Source organism: Emys orbicularis, chromosome 3 (assembly GCF_028017835.1).
Source record: "Emys orbicularis isolate rEmyOrb1 chromosome 3, rEmyOrb1.hap1, whole genome shotgun sequence".
In the NCBI taxonomy this organism is placed as follows: domain Eukaryota; kingdom Metazoa; phylum Chordata; order Testudines; family Emydidae; genus Emys; species Emys orbicularis.
In genome coordinates this window covers 100,036,336-100,056,002 of record NC_088685.1, presented here as the reverse complement: position 1 = coordinate 100,056,002, position 19,667 = coordinate 100,036,336, and the positions used below count along the sequence as shown (strand labels likewise).

The 19,667-nt window shown below is 44.4% G+C and overlaps 1 protein-coding gene across 1 annotated transcript in view; it reads left to right on the top strand.

Moving 5' to 3' along the window:
• THEMIS (thymocyte selection associated) overlaps positions 1–19,667 on the top strand; it is a 118,374-nt gene that overhangs the window by 29,499 nt on the left and 69,208 nt on the right. The window contains exons 3-4 of the mRNA XM_065401562.1: positions 2,160–2,618; positions 6,269–7,314. Of these exons, the coding sequence (XP_065257634.1) occupies positions 2,160–2,618; positions 6,269–7,314 (1,505 nt within the window). The remainder of the gene's footprint in view (positions 1–2,159; positions 2,619–6,268; positions 7,315–19,667) is intronic.

Sequence of the window (19,667 nt, the reverse complement as noted above, 5' to 3'; positions counted from 1 at the left end):
TAGTGCCCCTAGGGATTAGAGAAGCACATATGCAGTCTCTGCCTTGTAATACTTCAGAGTTGCAATTACCTCATGATAAACCATGCTGCTCTAGTGCCTAAATACTGGTGTCATCCATCTGGTGGCCTATACTATTAATCATGCTAAGGCACATTCTTCTCCCTTGCTTTTATAATCCAGTGGTGGGGTTGGTTGTTTTAATATAGATCAATATTTACTCTATAAATCACTGAACTGCGTGAAAAAGGATAATTAGTGTGAACATTTAGGACCAAATTCGTTTTTTGTATAAGTATGTGAAACTACACTAAGAACAATAGAGTTGCACGTGCTTACACCAGCTCTGGATTTGTCCCATAAGGCTTAGTTTTCATGATCAGGTGTGGGGGGGGGAGGCGGGGGCAATAAATCAATTTGCCTTTTTGGAGTAGCAAAGAAAATGATTATTATTATTTTATCCTGCATGTAAGAATTGGTGGAGGATGCTGGAACTAGAAGTGTCTTATCTGGGCTTGGGGAGTAAAAGTATTGCTTCTAAACTAAGAGAAGCATCATCTACTCTTCGTGCTGTCCATCCTTCAAGCTGGCATAGAGCATGGCAAGTTCAGCCACTGATAGTACAGTTCCTAAGGTGACATGAATGTCTTAGGATCTGTTCTCCGGACTTCCCATTTCCCATGGGGCCTCAGATGGGATTTGGAGGTTGCACCCCCCAACCAGTTCCACAAGGGCACAAATCCTGCTTCTAAGAGAGAACACTTCATCAGAAAGTCCACAAGGTTCTCTGTTTACGCCTCACTGTAGTGCCTGAGCATTTTAATTCTCTTTTTCACTTACTGCTGGTTTTATCATGGGAGGGTTTCTTTTGTTAACATGAAGATGTTGGTAAAAACTCTGATTTCCTATCTTAGAGGCATGTATCAAGTCTGTCACAATCCTCTGTGGTTTACACTCCAACTGTACCAGTAGCAACAGAGTGTGATAATATTTCAGTGATCAGCAAAGAAAAGAAAAAAACAGAGATGAAAGGAAATACTGTCATTGGATCAAATGTTGTGAAGAAAATTTTAGACCTTGCTCTACCTTGGAAACCTGCATGTGCTTAACTTTGAAGTCATTGACTGTGTAAAGTTAATCACATGTGTACATGCTGGAAGGGTTGGGGTCTTAGTGTAGTGATGGTCAGAAAAGTGACACTATAAAAATGTTTTTACTCAACATTGTTTTTTTTGTCTGTCACATCAGCTCACTTTACTGAAGGGGGGGGAAAGTGTTTACTCCTGCACGCTCTGCAAAACCAACATAGCTATTGTAGATGAAGCAGGATTCTATTCTACGTCATGAATCAACAAAACTTCAGCTAAATTCCACTTGCATAATCGTCATTCCAGGTGGAGATGCAAAAGCCTGAAAGAACACTTGGGCTATATAGCTATGTCACTAAATGACATCATCTCCTTTCAGTTTTGTTTGCTGCACCGTTTAATGTAGAAGAATCTCCTGTGTGTTGCAGTGGTAGTGCCATTTTGTATTTCACCTCAGCTATGCAACATTATAGAATGAGAGACTGTTTTCTCTCTCTCACACTTTCTCCCATTGAGACTTTATATTCATTCTTTCCTGTTTGTTGTTTTCCTTAATCTGAAATGAAAATAATTTAGATTGAAAAATACTTCTTTGTGCATTGAAAACCTAGCAGGATGCTGCTTGATTTTCACATCCGAGTTGATTTTGCAGGGTGGTCAGTTAGAAAAATTATCTTTCTCTGTATTTTGAACATATTTGCGATGAAAGCTGTTAAGAATTTAATTTACACATGCGCAAAGGGTCAACACAGGAACTATGCATCATTTAAGTCCCATTTAAACTCTAACATTCAGATTTAAGTGGGACTTAAGTGATGCACAGGTCTTGTGCTGGCTGGCCTTCTGCACAGGTTTGAATGTCATCCTCAGAGAATAAGTAGTGAAGCTTCATGATTCTGTTTTCATAGAGCCACTTTTCTGACAATACAACCACGCTTTAAATGATATTTTGTTTTGTTTTGATTTTGAGTTTTTTTATTGGCTCCATGGGTTCATGAACTAAAAGTTGATGTGACAGTGAATGCTTGCATATTTCCCAAGTGCCCTTGTATAATACAACATTCGTGTTCTTAGGTCTTTGTAAGATTGTGGCTGATAAAACTCCATATCTCAGCATTGAAGAAATCACAAGAAAGGTTTCTATTGGGCCAACGCGACTGGGCCATCCTTGCTTCTATTGCAACAAAGACATAAAATTGGCAAATTTCACCATCAAACAAGGTGAGCAGATCATGTTCAACTCCGTGGAAGAGGTCAACGGGACACTGACTGTGAACTGCGGAGTGGTAAGAGATAACCAGTCTCACTCCTTTACTTTGCCACTCTCACAAGAAGGAGAGTTCTATGAATGTGAAGATGACCATATTTACACCCTGAAAGAGATTGTTGAATGGAAAATCCCCAAAAGTAGAAACCGGATTGTGAAATTTACCAATATGTTACATACGTGGGACTCCTCTAATCCACTTCCTGAGAATTTTGATGGCTGTCTGATTCTAGCACCGATCTACGAAGTACAAGGAGTGATGAAATGTAAGTAAAAATCTAAGTTACTGAGCTGTACCTCTGTGCCTAGCAGCGTGTTCTAAACTGAATGCAAACTGCTCAAAATATCTGTTACAGACAGTGCTTGTTTTGGATAGGTAGAAGATGGGTATTCCATAACCATATTTGCTATTGCTGCTAGTTTAAAAATGGGGAAAGAAGGGGAAGAATTTTTCTCCTTCTTCCTTCATCTCTAATTCAAATACTGACTCCATATCTTTTTATTACAATCTGCTATTATCATTTTTACATGTACTCCTACTATTACATTATCTTTAGAGAGGAAACTTTTTTCCAAGCAGGTAGAGCATAGAACTAAGAGTTCTGGGTTCTATTCCCAGAAACTCTTATTGACTAACTGTGTTACCATGGGGCAGTCATTTAATGTATGGCTCTATTTAGCCATCTGTAAAATAGATATAAAGGTAAATATCTATGTCACAACAGTGTTAGGAGACTTAATTATAGTTTGTGAAGTGTGTGGAGATACTCTTGCACATGGTGCTATCTGAATACAAAGGTGGTATTATTATTATATTACAGAAGCCAACATAGGGCTTGTCTTCACTGCAACAATTAGCTCAAATTATTACACTTGAGTTACTCTGCCTGAGCTAGCCTAGCTTGAGTGAGAGCCAAGTGACTACACTGCAACTACCCAGAGTGATAGGATTAGCAGCTGATGAGATGTAACTTGAGCTTCTGCATCCCCACTACACTACTAGCTCCAGCATCAGCAGAAAGTGAGTTTCAACTCACTCCCCTGATGGGCCAGCTAGCTTGAGTTTAAAGTAGTGGCTCTCAACCAGGGGCGCACATACCCCTGGAGGCACGCAGAGGTCTTCCAGGGGGTACATCAACTCATCTAGATATTTTCCTAGTTTTATAACAGGTTACATAAAAAACACTAGCGAAGTCAGTACAAACTAAAAATTCATACAGACAAAATGAGAAAGTAAGCACTTTTTCAGTAATAGTGTGCTGTGACACTTTTGTATATATGTCTGATTTTGTAAGCAAGTAGTTTTTAAGTATGGTAAAACTTGGGGTACACAAGACAAATCAGATTCCTGAAAGGGGTACAGTAGTCTGGAAAGGTTGAGAGCCACTGGTTTAAAGCACCAAATAACTTGAGCTAGAGATTTTTGTGTGCATGCAGTGACCGGGTTAGGAACAAAACTTGAGTTCTATCCTGAGCTAACTAAAATAAAATTAAAAAAATTCACAGACTATTTTTTAAAACGCCCATGAAACAGGAAAGAATAAGTGAATCATTTCTTTAAGCACTTAAAAATTGTTGTGTGTGTATATGTACGCATGTATATAATTTTTGTTTGTAAAAAGGATTGATTTTGTTCACTGCAAGATAATGGAGAGTCAAGATTTTTCAGCTTTTCCTTGAAGAAAATTACATTTTTAGCCCCAGACACTGCAAGGGCTTATGCACACACTTGACTTTGTTACTTTGAGTGGACTAATCATAGCAGTAAAGTTGAGCACATGTGCAAGTATTTGCCAGATTGGTGCCTAATTTCCTGCAAGGTTTTTCTGCCTTATGCCTGTATCAGAGACAGCTCCATGAAAATGGAATCATATTAGTACACCTCTACCCCAATATAACGCTGTCGTCAGGAGCCAAAAAATCTTACCGCGTTATAGGTGAAACCGCGTTATATTGAACTTGCTTTGATCCACCGGAGTGCACAGCCTTCCCCCCCCTTCCCCCGGAGCACTGCTTTACCGCGTTATATTCGAATTTGTGTTATATCGGGTCGTGTTATATCGGGGTAGAGGTGTATGTCATTCAGCAGCATGTTTTGCAAAAAACCCTTTTACAATGGATATTTCTCTTGGCTAAAACAGAGGACAAGGAAAGAAGGATGGGCAGCAATTGTTTGTGCAAGACACAAAATTTGTTAAATGATTAATTGGAGATATTCCATCGAGTCCAATATCCAGCTAATAGGCTTAATGTGTATCTTCACATGCTAAAATACTCCATTTTTCAAAACTGTGGCTGGATTCAGTGGTTTGGGCCCCAATCCTGCAATCCACATAGCTGTATCCCAATGCCCACTTAGATCCAAATTGCAGGATCAAAACCCTAAGTAAAAATAGTTTAGTTTCCTAAAAAACTACCAGATGGTTGTGAGATAATGTGAAATATGCACTTGGCTCTCAACTCCACATCCTGATGTGTGCCTTACTTGTTTTTATTTGTATTCACATGTATGTTTTTCACAATGCATTCAATATGTAAACAACATTAAATGTCTCCTAAATGTTGATTTTAGAAATGAGTCACTCTGCACATGGTTAACTGTTTACTTGTGAACTGCAAAAAATGGATCCTCACTGTTCGTTAGAAAACAGTGAAGCTCTCTCTATAGATTTTAAATGAAGTAAGGCAAACTCGGTTCTCAATTAAAAGATCACTGATAAGAGGGTGGTTAATTACATTTTCAGAGGCTGTGGGCAGGAGCTATACATGTGTCCATTCCCCCCCGCCCCCAACAATAACTAGATTGATGTATGTAACTCCCTCTGCAGCTCACAGAAAATTTATCCATTTGTAGACTATTGTTTTAATTCTCACTAATCACCCTTAGTTTGGCAACATTTCTTCACCCTAGTCAAAATGTTTGGCTCCTGAAGATGATAATATGACGAGGGCAGAGTGTGCATACACATGCTGACCAGCTGTCATAAATTCTTATTATATAAAATGTACATTAAGTACTGAGTTTAATGAGTGAAGAATTAGTATATCATAACACATGAAGTATAAATGTAGGATCTGCTATGCAGCATGTGTATGTATGTACAATAAAAAACTTAATGAAGGAGGCCTTTAAATAATGTTCCTGTGTTAAATTACACCATCCTGAGAACTTGTTTATAATGAAAATAGCTAGGACCAAATTTTCAAATGACCCTTAATAGTATCCTCAATTTTGCACCTGTAATTACTAGCACATACAATTTTGCAAGTGCAATTATAAGACCATAGGAATTGCTGTACGGGATCAGATCATCTAGTGCAGTATCCTGTCTCTGACAGTGGCCAGTACTCGATGCTTCAGAGGAAGGAGCAAATAGTGGACAATTCTGGGATAAGCTAACCACGTACCCTGGAACATGAAGGTTTATATCTCTTCTTTTAAAAAAGCAGTATTGGTTTTTATAATAGTTAGTGTAATTGTAGATGTTTTCATTATCCATATTAACACCTTTTTTAATCCTGCTAGTTTTTGGCCTCAGTGACATCTTATGGCAATGAGTTCTGTTAGTTCATTATGCACTAAATTTATTCCTGTTCAATTGGTATTATTAGAGAAGGTAAACTGGGGCACTTTATTGAGCTTTTCTGTACATTTTGTTATTTTGTGTACCTCTATTGACTCATCTCATTTATCTCCTCTTCCATTAGATGTCTAACTGCCTAATTGCTCCTGCAAATGAAATAGACATTTTAAATTATAATATTTGCATTGATAATTGGTTTACACTGGCAAAATTGTGGACACAATTGTTGTACAACATCTTAGAGGGTTTTTTAAGTTGTCTCTTGGTGTGTGTCTATTTCATTACAACATCAGTGTGAAAACAAAAATTGACTTTTACCTTTTTCCTTTCAGTTCGAAGGGATATAGTTCATATCCTCTCTGATCTAGACATTGAAGTCATAGATGTAACAGACTCTTATGATATTAGCTGTTTCCTTCAGCCATTATCCATGGAAGATGTATTTGAAAGGACAAGCAAAGAATTTCCTATGGTTGCTGAGGTAATAGAAGGGCCCACAGGAAGACAGCAACCTTATAATTTATTATATCCTGGGAAAGAAATTGTCATTCACAAAAAGTACCAGGCAAAAAGAATCCTTGCATCTGAGATCAGAAGTGATTCCCATAAAAGACACTTTTTAATTCCTGCCAGCTACAAAGGAAAGTTCAAAAGAAGACCTCGGGAGTTTCTAACTGCCTATGACCTGGAGATAGCAAGAAGTGTCAAGGAGCAGCTTCATGTTGTAGCAACTAAAGCTTTTGATTCTCCCCATGCAGAATTGTTTTCTGTTTCTGTTGGAGACCAGTTTCTAGTTCAACAGCGCCAGACCGGAGAAATCATATATCAGGGAAGGAAGAAAGTGATAGATGTTTTGGCCTGTGAACAAATACTAAGTGAGGCCTATAAGGAAGTGCTTCTTCCTATGTATATGGAAGGTGGCTTTGTAGAAGTGATTCATGACAAGAGACAGTACCAGCTTTCAGAGCTTTGCAAAGAGTTCCGCTTGCCCTTTAATGTCAAAGTGTCTGTGAGGGATCTCTCCATTGAGGAGGATGTCTTGGCTGCTATGCCTGGACTGCAGCTTGAAGAAGAAATCACAGATTCTTACTTGCTAATCAGCAGTGCTGGCGAACCTGCGGACAGTTGGGAAATTCCTGTGTATCGTCTAAATATGTCTGTTCAGTTGCTCAGCAAATCTGTTGCTGAAACTGTATCCTCCCCAACTAGGACCATTGTGGAAGAGATCAGTGAAGAACAATATTACATGGTGAGGAGATTTGAAAACCAAGCCCTACACCCACCACCCAGACCTCCCAAAAAGCCAACAACACTGGAATCAAAACCTCTTCTTACTCTAGCAGAACGAAGTGTGTCGGATGCACCGCATGCTGTGAAGGTAGGACATTTCTTCTATTATATATCCTTTGGCATATGTTTGAGATATTTCACAATCTGCTTCCATTTTATGTTGGCTTGTGTTTTATGTTAAACTCATTTATCTTCATGCAGCGTTTGAGATGGCAGTGAACCCCACAGGATAGACAAATGAGCTGCTAGAACTTAACATCGAGGGCTGAATCCTCCGTTGGTGTAAATTGATCTGTTGAAGATCTGGCCCTAGAGCTTTGGAGTTGAATAATCCTTTGTTGCACTGGTGTATAAGTGAGGGGACAATTTGGGCTATTACAGCTAAATGCTTAAAAATGGGAAATACATGTTGATTCGATACATTAACAGAGAATTTGGTTCAGATAGAGATCACAGAATTTGTATTTGAAATTTACACATAGACATTCTACAGAGATATTTTTGTTCTGAATATTTTGCATTGTATCCAAATATTAAACAGATTTTTGAATGGAAAGTGTTGATTTTCATAAAGCTACTGAAGTTTCAATATTTCATCAAAGCAAAGAGCACATACAAAAGTGCCCATTATAGCTGGACAAGTACTGGAGTATTTTTAGTAGCAGTTAACCCATAACAATTGTGCTTGTCATTGGTTTTCTTCTATATGTTGAAAGAGCTATATATAGAAAAGTGACTTGATGAGGACTCAGCAGGGAAACAAGTACAGGGCTTGCTCAGACTATGTGTGTATCGCTAGTCACAGCTCCCATTCCCCTCTCACTTTCCTGTTCAAATACAAATCCACCAAAAGAAAAAAAAAGATTAATTTTACATTCATTATTAATGCAGTTGAGTCTCCTGAATGTGACTAGTTACATCTTGGTGACTATGATCCACTTGGAACGCAAGCAGGAATTGATGATTACATTTTTTTTTAAAATAAGGGCCTTATTGTGCCTTTTGTATCCACGTTTGGAGGGGAACATCTTTGCGCCTCTCCCCTCATGTGCTGAATGTTATTCACCTCTGTGGCAGCATTTTCTGTCTCTGTTCCTAGGACAGAGAGTTTTCCATGGGCCTGAGGATCCATGCAGAAGTAGCAAGCAGGCCCAGGGAGAAGTGGATGGGGGGAAGATACACATTGTTTTGATACCAGTCCTGTGGAATCCGTCAGATACAAGTATTAAATTAAGAAGCTATGCTGATTTCCTCTGTCTTCCCTCCAAGCTGGTGAAGCCCTTCACTGACCTTTTTTTGGGGGGGAGCGGCGGGGTCAAGGTTGAGGGGGAGCTCACAGCCAGCTGCTGGCGGGGGAGAATTCCTAATAGCAAGGACCCATTAAGCCATGCTGCCAGCTAGTGGGGACATATAGAAGGCATGGGTTCCAGAATTGGTAGAGAGGCCTGAGGCCTGTGTGATGTTGTGGTCTGAGGTACTGGATGGGAACCCAAGAACTCTTCCCGAGGTCTATTTCATAGGCAACTGAACCACCAGTCGGAAGGAGGCAGACTGCCCACTGGTACCAGTGGGTATGTGTGTGAGAACTATGAGCTGGTATCTGACTCTGGATTAGTATTGTGCAAAAGATGTTATTTTACTGCAGCTAGGAGGAGGCAGTTAGAATAACAGAGATACATTATAGTTCATTTGTACATTTGTGAGCGATTGCAACCGTAGACTTCAAATACTTGGATACAGAAACACATTTAAGCAAATGACATTTTTATAAATTAGAGTCAAAATGTTACCTCTATACAGATTTGTAAATTCTCTTTTCCTGGAAATGTGAAACAAGTAGCTATCCCTTATTCATAAGATTAAACCCCCAAGCTCTAATATAATAGATTTAGAGTCAAACAGAAAGTATTATCTCTCCATCCTGAACAGAGAGAGGATCTTTGAGAATACCTGGATCTGCTCTGATGTTTTCCTGCTTTTGCCCATGTGATGATTATAGTGGTGGTGGCAGGGGGGAGAGGCTACAATTTTCTTCTGAACATACCTGCTAAGTCTGAAGGTTCAGAAATTTGCCCAAATGATAAATGGTCTAATCTGCATATTTTATGACTGTGCATTGCCTCATTTGCATAAATGACTGCAAACATCCAAATGAGCAGAACATAAATCCAAGAAGGTTGATGCATGGAATGAACTTTAGGATCATAGGAATTGCCTTGCTCCTAGCTGGCTCTGGCATCTCCCCAGCTGATGTTCAACTAACTCTGGCATCTCCTGGAGGCTCTGCCCCTGGTTGCTCCTTGTCCTCATCTGGGTGAAAGGCTGTCTTTTGGTCAGTGGCCCTGGGGCTAGGTGCTGCTGCCTTGCAAGGGAGATCTGGTTGCTTCCTGCCATCAGCTGGTCATGGTCTGGTTGGGCTGATAGTCCCTAGCTGGGAATTCACTTTGATTGCTCCTTTACTCTTATTCCCTGGCAGGAGGGAAATGGAGGAGGCTCTAACTGCACCTGCCTGCTGCTTCCTGACTGGGGTGGAATCATAGAATCACAGAAATATAGGGATTGAAGGGACCTCGAGAGGTCCTCTAGTCCAGTGAAAAGAGAGGCTTACAAGAGGCCAAAATCTATAGCTATAGGAAAATACTCTATCGCTGGAAAACCATCCCTCCGCAATAGACATGGAATTATGTAATAAAATAAAAAAAAGGAAAAGAATGATAAAAATACAAGATATAGCAAATCAATATATCTGTGATAAGTGTGGACATTACTGTCAAATGTATATTGATGGCTCCAAAGAGGAAGCAACAGGTAGAGTGGGAACAGCTTTCTGTGTGCCTGCATTTGGACTCAAGAAAGCCAGAGGGCTAATTAACATTATCTCTGTCTTTATGGCTGAGCTAACACTAAGGCCTGGTCTACACTAGGAGGTTATGTCGAATTTAGCAGCGTTAAATCGAATTAACCCTGCACCCGTCCACACAACGAAGCTATTTAGTTCGACATAGAGGTCTCTTTAATTTGATTTCTGTACTCCTCCCCGACGAGGGGAGTAGCGCTAAATTCGACATGGCCATGTCGAATTAGGGTAGGTGTGGATGGAATTCGACGCTAATAGCTCCGGGAGCTATCCCACAGTGCACCACTCTGTTGACGCTCTGGACAGCAGTCCGAGCTCGGATGCTCTGACCAGCCACACAGGAAAAGCCCCGGGAAAATTTGAATTCCTTTTCCTGTCTGGGCAGTTTGAATCTCATTTCCTGTTTGGACATCGTGGCGAGCTCAGCAGCACTGGCAATGATGCAGAACTCTCCAGCAGAGGTGACCATGCAATCTCAGAATAGAAAGAGGGCCCCAGCATGGAGTGATCGGGAAGTCTTGGATCTGATCGCTGTGTGGGGTGATGAGTCTATGCTTTCGGAGCTGCGCTCCAAGAAACGGAATGCGAAGATCTACGAGAAGATCTCAAAAGCCATGACGGAGAGAGGATACAGCCGGGATTCAATGCAGTGCCGCGTGAAAATCAAGGACCTGAGACAAGGCTACCAGAAGACCAAAGAGTCAAACGGGCGCTCCGGATCCCAGCCCCAGACATGCCGTTTCTACGAGGCACTGCATTCAATTCTAGGCAGGGCCGGCTCCAGGCACCAGCCCACCAAGCTGGTGCTTGGGGCGGCACCTGGAGGGGGGCGGCGCGGTGCTCCGGCCCAAGAGCGGGGACGCGACTGGGCTCGCCGCCAGGGAGAGCGGAGCCCCGGCGGGGCTCGCCGCCCTCCTCCCGGTGCAGCCTCTGGCCGCCGGGGAGAGCGGAGCCCCGGCCGGGCTCGCCGCCTTCCCCCCGGCGCTGCCTCTGGCCGCTGGGGAGAGCGGAGCCCCGGTGGGGCTCTCCGCCCTCCCCCCGGCGCTCTGGCCGCCGGGGCTCCGCTCTCCCCGGCGGGGCTCGCCGCCCTCCCCTGCGGGGGGGGGGCGGGGAGGGGGCGGGAGGCTTTTTTGCCTGGGGCGGCAAAAAAGCCAGAGCCGGCCCTGATTCTAGGTGCGGCCGCCACCACTACCCCACCACTGACCGTGGACTCTGAGGATGGGATATTGTCGACGGCCGCTTCCTCGGAGATGTTAGCGGACGGGGAAGATGAGGAAGGAGATGAGGAGGACGAGGCAGTCGACAGCACTTACAACGCTGATTTCCCCGACAGCCAGGATCTCTTCATCACCCTGACGGAGATCCCCTACCAACCCTCCCCAGGCGTTAACCCGGACCCTGAATCAGGGGAAGGATCAGTCAGTAAGTGTTTTAAACATGTAAACATTTATTTTGAACAGAACAGGAATATTAACAATGGGTTTTTCATGATTAGTTTGCCCTAGGCGCTTAATGTTTTAGTACTTGGCAGTGCAACTACTGGAAAATAAGGTCTATATGTCCGGGGATAGAGCTGAAATCCTCATGGGACATCTCCAGGAAGCTCTCCTGGAGGTAATTGGAAAGCCTTTGCATGAGGTTCCTGGGGAGAGCGGCCTTATTGTGTCCTCCGTGGTAGTAAACTTTTCCGCGCCAGGCAATCATCAAGTACTCTGGGATCATTGCCTCGCAGAGCATGGTGGCATACGGCCCTGGTTTTTGCTGGCTTTCACGCAGCATGCGGTCTTTCTCTGTCTCAGAAATCCTCAGCAGAGTGATGTCGCTCATGGTGACCTGCTTTGAATTAGGTAGGGGAATGTTAGTATTGGGACTGCTTGCCTGTTCCTTTACATAACTGTAATCGGTGGTTTACAGCCATGCGGTGGAGGCGGGAGAGGGGCAGCATACAGGGATATTTCCCGGGGACAGCCGCGAGGGCGTGGGACAGGGGCAGAGTTCATGCTTGCCGGATTGCCGGCAGCAGGAACTGGCCAACGGTAGGAGCATTGCTTTGAACGTGAAAGGAGGGCACTGCTATAAATTAAGTTTTAAGCAGCCAAAAGTCTACGGCTTACCATGTCAGCCTGCTACCCGAATTCCGCTGTCCTGCCCCGCTTGTCTGATCTCCACTGCAAGACCCCAGGCAGTGAATGCGAAGGCCGAAAATTCGACCTTGTCCTGAGTGTGCATGTGATAGGTGCTGTGCATGGTCTTCTTCACAGAGAAAGACTATGTTCATTGTTCACAAAAATGTATCTTTGTGAGGAATTCACTCCCTTTTTCCCATCCCACAGCTGCGAATGTCTCCCGACCTACCCCGGCATCCCCCTCCCAGAGGCTGGCACAGATTAGGTGGAGAAAGAAAAGGACACGGGACGACATGTTCTCAGAACTTATGGGCTGCTCCCGAGCTGAGGCGGCCCAGCAGACCCAGTGGAGGGAGAACATGTCGCAATACCAGTGATCACACATTGAACGGGAGGAGAGGTGGCAGCAGGAAGACCAGCAGGCGACTCAAACGCTGCTTGCACTAATGAGGGAGCAAACGGACACGCTCCGGAGCCTTGTGGATGTTCTGCAGGACCGGAGGCAGGAGGACAGAGCCCCGCTGCAGTCTATCTCTAACTGCCCTCCCCCGCCACAAAGTCCCATACCCCCCTCACCCAAAGTCCCAAGAAGGAGGGGCGGCAGGGGCCGTGAAAACTGTCGCTCCACCCCTGCAGATTGCTCAAGTACCAGAAGGCTCTCATTCCCAAAAATTTGATAAGTCCTTTCCTTCCTGCCTCACCCAAGCCCCCGTCCCAGTTTCATCCCCTAACTGTGTAGTTGCTAATAAAAAGTACGTTTCTGTTAATTACTGTTTCCGTCATGTTCTTTTAGAGGAGAGTGTGTTTGAAGGGGGGGAGGGGGGTTGGTAATTGGAGAGGACAGTCACCTTTACCAGGGTACAGACACGGGGGCAGGTTCAGCAGAAGGTCACACACACATTGCAGTCACTAGGCACCATGGTCAGTCTGGGAGGTGGTTTTCATGTTCTGTGGGGGGGGGGGCGGCTATGTGACTTTGTGGCGGGGGAGGGCGGTTAGAGATCTTATGCAGCGGTCCTTAGCCTGGATCACAGAGCCACGCAGCAGGGGATCTGTAACCGTCCTCCCCCGCCACAAAGTCACATAGCCCCCACACACAGAGTCCCGAAAAGGAGGGGTGGCAGGCTCCGTTGAAACAACCAGTCCACCACTGCGGACCGCTCTAGGAGCAGGAGCCTGTCATTCCTCGAGTTTAGAAGCGTCCTTTCCATCACTACACCAGCTCCCCACCACAGTCTGCGTCCCAGTTTCAACACTTTACCGCAAAATCCGTAATAAAGAAAACGGTGTTAATTAACAACGTTCCATTTATTTTATTTTTAAACGTGTGTTGGAAGGGGGTGAACGGGGTATGTAACTGCAGAGGATAGTCAACATTAAGTGGGTAAAGAAACGGGGGCAGGTTCAGCTTCTCTTTAAACAAACTTAATAGCCACAGGTTACCCTGGTCACTGAGGAACCTAGCTTTCAAAGCCTCCCGGATGCACAGCGCGTCCCGCTGGGCTCTTCTAATCGCACGGCTGTCTGGCTGGGCGTAATCAGCAGCCAGGCTATTTGCCTCAACCTCCCACCCCGCCATAAAGGTCTCCCCCTTGCTCTCACAGAGATTGTGGCGCACACAGCAAGCTGCTATAACAATGGGGATATTGGTTTCGCTGAGATCACAGCGAGTCAGTAAGCTTCTCCATCTCCCCTTGAGACGTCCAAAAGCACACTCCACCACCATTCTGCACTTGCTCAGCCGGTAGTTGAAGAGTTCTTTTTCAGTGTCCAGGGCGCCTGTATTGGGCTTCATGAGCCAGGGCATTAGCGGGTAGGCTGGGTCCCCGAGGATCACTATAGGCATCTCCACATCCCCAAGAGTTATTTTGTGGTCCGGGAAGTAAATACCTTCCTGCAGCCATCTAAACAGACCAGAGTTCCTGAAAACACGAGCGTCATGAACCTTGCCCGGCCATCCGACGTTGATGTTTGTAAAACGTCCCCTATGGTCCACCAGTGCTTGCAGCACCATTGAAAAGTAGCCCTTTCGGTTAATGTACTGGCTGGCCTGGTGGTCCGGTCCCAGGAAAGGGATGTGAGTTTCATCTATAGCCCCACTGCAGTTTGGGAATCCCATCGCGGCGAAGCCATCTATAATGACCTGCACGTTTCCAAGGGTCACTACCTTTGACAGCAGTAGCTCAACGATTGCGTTGGCTACTTGCATCACAGCAACCCCCACGGTAGATTTGCCCACGCCAAAGTGGTTCGCGACTGACCGGTAGCTGTCTGGCGTTGCAAGCTTCCAGAGGGCTATGGCCACTCGCTTCTGGACAGTCAGGGCTGCTTGCATCCGGGTGTCCTTGCGCTTCAGGGCAGGGGACAGCAACTCACAAAGTTCCAGGAAAGTCCCCTTCCGCATGCGAAAGTTTCGCAGCCACTGTGATTCATCCCAGACCTGCAGCACTATGCGGTCCCACCAGTCCGTGCTTGTTTCCCGGGCCCAGAATCGCCGTTCCACAGCATCAACATGACCCATTGTCACCATGATGTTTATGGCGCGGGGTCCCGTGCTTTGTGAGAGGTCTGTGCCCCTCTCAGACTTAATGTCCTCACCGCGCTGCCGTAGCCTCCTCGCCCGATTTCTCAGCATCCGACTCTGAAAAAGGTGGATGATAAGGTGCGAGGTGTTGACAACGGCCATAACTGCAGCGATGGTCGCAGCGGGCTCCATGCTCGCAGTGCTGTGGCGTCCGCGCTGTCACTCACCAGAAAAGCGCGCGAAGTGATTGCCCGCCGGCGCTTTCAGGGAGGGAGGGCGGGAGTGACGGTTGAATGACGACAGTTACCCAAAACCACCCTCGACACATTTTTTCCCCCAGCAGGCATTGGGGGCTCGACCCATAATTCCAATGGGCAACGGGGACTGCGGGAACTGTGGGATAGCTGCCCACAGTGCACCGCTTCCAATGTCGACGCTTGCTCCATTAGTGTGGACTCACAAAGTCAAATTACTGTCCTTAGTGTGGATACACACGTTCGACTTTGTAATATCGGTTCCACAAAATCGATTTAAGTAAAATCGAACTACTCTCGTAGTGTAGACATACCCTAAGTTGGGCCTAGGATGTATGGCCAGCTGCCTTTCTGTCTGATTCCTTATCAGGATTGCAGGCACTATACAATGGCAAGTCTGACAGCAGAAATAGGGTGACCAGTAGAAAGTGTGAAAAATTGGGACGGGGTAGGAGATAATAGGCGCCTATATTAAAAAAAAAAAAAAAAGCCCCGAATATTGGGACTGTCTCTATAAAATCAGGACATCTGGTTACCCTAAGCAGAAATGATATACTTAATGAAATATTGCTGCTAACAAACAAATTGGTGCAATGTGATGTGACTGTAGTAATAGCATGGATCCTGGCACATTTAGGGATTGCTGGCAACGCATAGGCAAACACAGAGGCAAAAAATGCTATTGAGCATGAACAAGTTGACCTAGAGATCCCATTAAGCAAATTGAATTTACACACTTAATCAAAAATGAGATAAGGAAGGAATGGCAGGAACTTGTGGCCACCTGAAATGAAGGCGGGGGAATGGAGGGAATCTGTGAAGTATGCCCAATAGTTGAAAATGTTTATTTAATCCAAAGACCTGAGCGGAAGAGTGAAGTGGCTCTATTCAGAATTTTAACAGGTCATTGTGGATTAAATAGTAATCTATTTCTAACAAACAAATTTAAGGATGGATTTAAGGTCCGAGAAACAATAGATCATCTCTCATGTAAAGACTGTACCAGTAAAAGGAGATATTTATACGGAAAACTCAGAAACCTTGGAGTAATAAAATTTTCTTTGCAACACCTGTATAGAATGGAAGGAAAATGGGGCCCAATTAAAAAATGCTATTCTGCAATTTTTAATTGTCCTGGGAAAGGTGACAGACTTTGTCATAACCTGTCTATGAAATCCAATGGAGAGCAGTCATAGACTCAGGAAGTGAGCATGCTGTGCCACAGAACCGAAGGAGAAGGGGCCTGGCTGGGGCAGCTAGTGGAGAGAGGAGGCGGTGGCTGAGGATGGCGGAGAGAGAAGGCTGGCTGGCAGGCAGTTGAGGAGGCGGCAGGGTGGAGGACTACAGCTGGCCCCCAGCTGAAGTGAGGCTGAACATTGAACCTGACAATGGAGGTCGGTGGGGAAAAAGAGAAAATTGTCTTGGATTATGAAGGAGAAAAAGCAAGGGATGAGGGATGGTCTCAGATCAGGAAAAATTAAAAATATCAGGTTTGAAGAATAAGGAATTCATAGAAATGAAAGAAAAAAACAGGATAGAAGTCAGCATTTTATAATTGTCAGATCAGAGATAGAACATGTGAAAACAGAGGATGTTAACCCCCTGAAAATGGCAGAATGGATAAAGTGAAGTGTTAGTGTCATTCAAAGAGCTAAAAGAATTGCTGGGTGGCGATCTATTGATAGAGTGTACGCATAAAGAGCAAGCTGAAAAACTTCTAAAAACTGTAACCTTAGGGAAAATGAAAGTTACTTCTCAACGGCCTAAATTCCTGATTGAAGTAAGAAGGGTTATGTTTGAAATGCTACAAGGATTATCTGAGGATGATATCTAAAAGAGTATAGGTGAAGATAAAGTATTGTTTGATAAATGGCTACTTAATAAGAGAGGGGGGAAAAGGCCATCTACGACTGTACATATAACACTTAAAGGTAGCAAGTATCAGAGGGGTAGCCGTGTTAGTCTGGATCTGTAAAAAGCAACAGAGAGTCCTGTGGCACCTTTAAGACTAACAGATGTATTGGAGCATAAGCTTTCGTGGGTGAATGCCCACTTCGTCGGATGCATGTAATGGAAATTTCCAGGGGCAGGTATAAATATACTGGCAAGAATCAGTCTGGAGAGAACGAGGTTAGTTCAATCAGGGAGGGTGAGGTCCTCTGCTAGCAGTTGAAGTGTGAACACCAAGGGAGGAGAAACTGCTTCTGTAGTTGGCTAGCCATTCACAGTCTTTGTTTAATCCTGATCTGATGGTGTCAAATTTGCAATATATATTTGACAATATATACCTCCAGACCAGTGGCACCGCCATGGGCACCCACATGGCCCCACAATATGCCAACATTTTTATGGCTGACCTGGAACAATGCTTCCTCAGCTCTCGTCCACTCATGCCCCTCCTCTACCTACGCTACATTGACGACATCTTCATCATCTGGACCCATGGGAAGGAGACTCTGGAAGAATTCCACAACGATTTCAACAGCTTCCACCCCACCATCAACCTCAACCTGGACCAATCTACACAGGAGGTCCACTTCCTAGACACCACAGTACAAATAAGTGATGGCCACGTTAACACCACCCTATACCGAAAACCCACCGACTGCTATGCCTACCTTCATGCCTCCAGCTTCCACCCCGGACACACCACACGATCCATCGTCTACAGCCAAGCACTGAGGTACAACCACATCTGCTCCAACCCCTCAGACAGAGACCAACACCTACAAGATCTTCACCAAGCATTCTCAAAACTACGATACCCGCACAAGGAAATAAGGAAACAAATCAACAGAGCCAGACATGTACCCAGAAGCCTCCTGCTGCAAGACAAGCCCAAGAAAGAAACCAACAGAACTCCACTGGCCATCACCTACAGTCCTCAGCTTAAACCTCTCCAACGCATCATCAGTGATCTACAACCCATCCTGGACAATGATCCCTCTCTTTCACAGACATTGGGAGGCAGGCCAGTCCTCGCCCACAGACAACCTGCCAACCTTAAGCATATTCTCACCAGCAACCACACACCGCACCATAACAACTCTAACTCAGGAACCAATCCATGCAACAAACCTCGATGCCAACTCTGCCCACATATCTACACCAACAACACCATCACAGGACCTAACCAGATCAGCTACAACATCACCGGTTCATTCACCTGCACGTCCACCAATGTTATATATGCCATCATGTGCCAGCAATGCCCCTCTGCTATGTACATTGGCCAAACTGGACAGTCACTACGTAAAAGGATAAATGGACACAAGTCAGATATCAGGAATGGCAATACACAAAAACCTGTAGGAGAACACTTCAACCTCCCTGGCCACCCAATAGCAGATGTAAAGGTAGCCATCTTACAGCAAAAAAACTTCAGGACCAGACTCCAAAGAGAAACTGCTGAGCTTCAGTTCATTTGCAAATTTGACACCATCAGATCAGGATTAAACAAAGACTGTGAATGGCTAGCCAACTACAAACACAGTTTCTCCTCCCTTGGTGTTCACACCTCAACTGCTAGCAGAGGACCTCACCCTCCCTGATTGAACTAACCTCGTTATCTCCAGACTGATCCTTGCCAACATATTTACACCTGCCCCTGGAAATTTCCATTACATGCATCCGACGAAGTGGGCATTCACCCACGAAAGCTTATGCTCCAATACATCTGTTAGTCTTAAAGGTGCCACAGGACTCTCTGTTACTTAAAGGTAGGACACTTCCCAGTAGGATCCAAATGGATTATCAGTCTTTCGGGGTTAAACCATGTATTCCTACTCCCCGCACCTCTGGTGAGGTGCTTTAATTGTCAAACGTTTGGATGTATGCCAGCCATTTGTAAGGGAACAATGTGGTGCAGTAAGTGTGGAGGAAATAACTCCCATGACAAGTGAGTAGAAGGAACAGAACCTAAATGCAGCACTTGCAGGGGAAAGCACAATGCAGCAATAAAGGATGTGCAGCAGGAGAACAAGCTAGAGAAAAATGAAACCTGTTCACGAAGTATCTCATGCAGAGGCTATCAAAAGATACACGCTGCAGAAAATAGAAAAAAATACACAAGAAAAAAAGATGTTCAGGGGCAGCAGAACACATCTCTGATCAGGGAGGAGAATACGAGAGGAATGGGAGATGATGTATTGCTTGTAAGTAAAGAGAAGTTTATAGTGTTCATTACTGAAGTAATTAACTGCCCCTTGCAGATGGAGAAAAAACCTCAAAGGTTTGAAATCACAGCAAATGCAGCAGAAAAATATGTAAAGACAGACAACCTCTCAATAGACCGCATTAACAGGATTTTGACTGAAGGCAATAATATAGCTTAAATAACATGATCTTAATGATCCTTAGCTGGAATGTGCATGGTTTAATAGTGCATAGACAGGAATTTAAGAAAGCCATCTCTAAAATGGGGGGGAAAAGCCTAATGTAATATGTGTGCAAGAAAGACTGGTAATAAGTAAATTTGTGTTCAATCTACGGGGGTATGATATACTCTGGAGGGATCGAGAGGCTACCAAAGGAGGGGAGGATTTAGCTACGTCAAAATGGATGCGCAGAAACTATGTTCTGAATATAATGCTATTAAGATTCCCATGCAGAACAAAAACACTTATATACAGATATATAATTTTTATAATCCATGTAAAAAATTAGTTAATTTAGAACTAG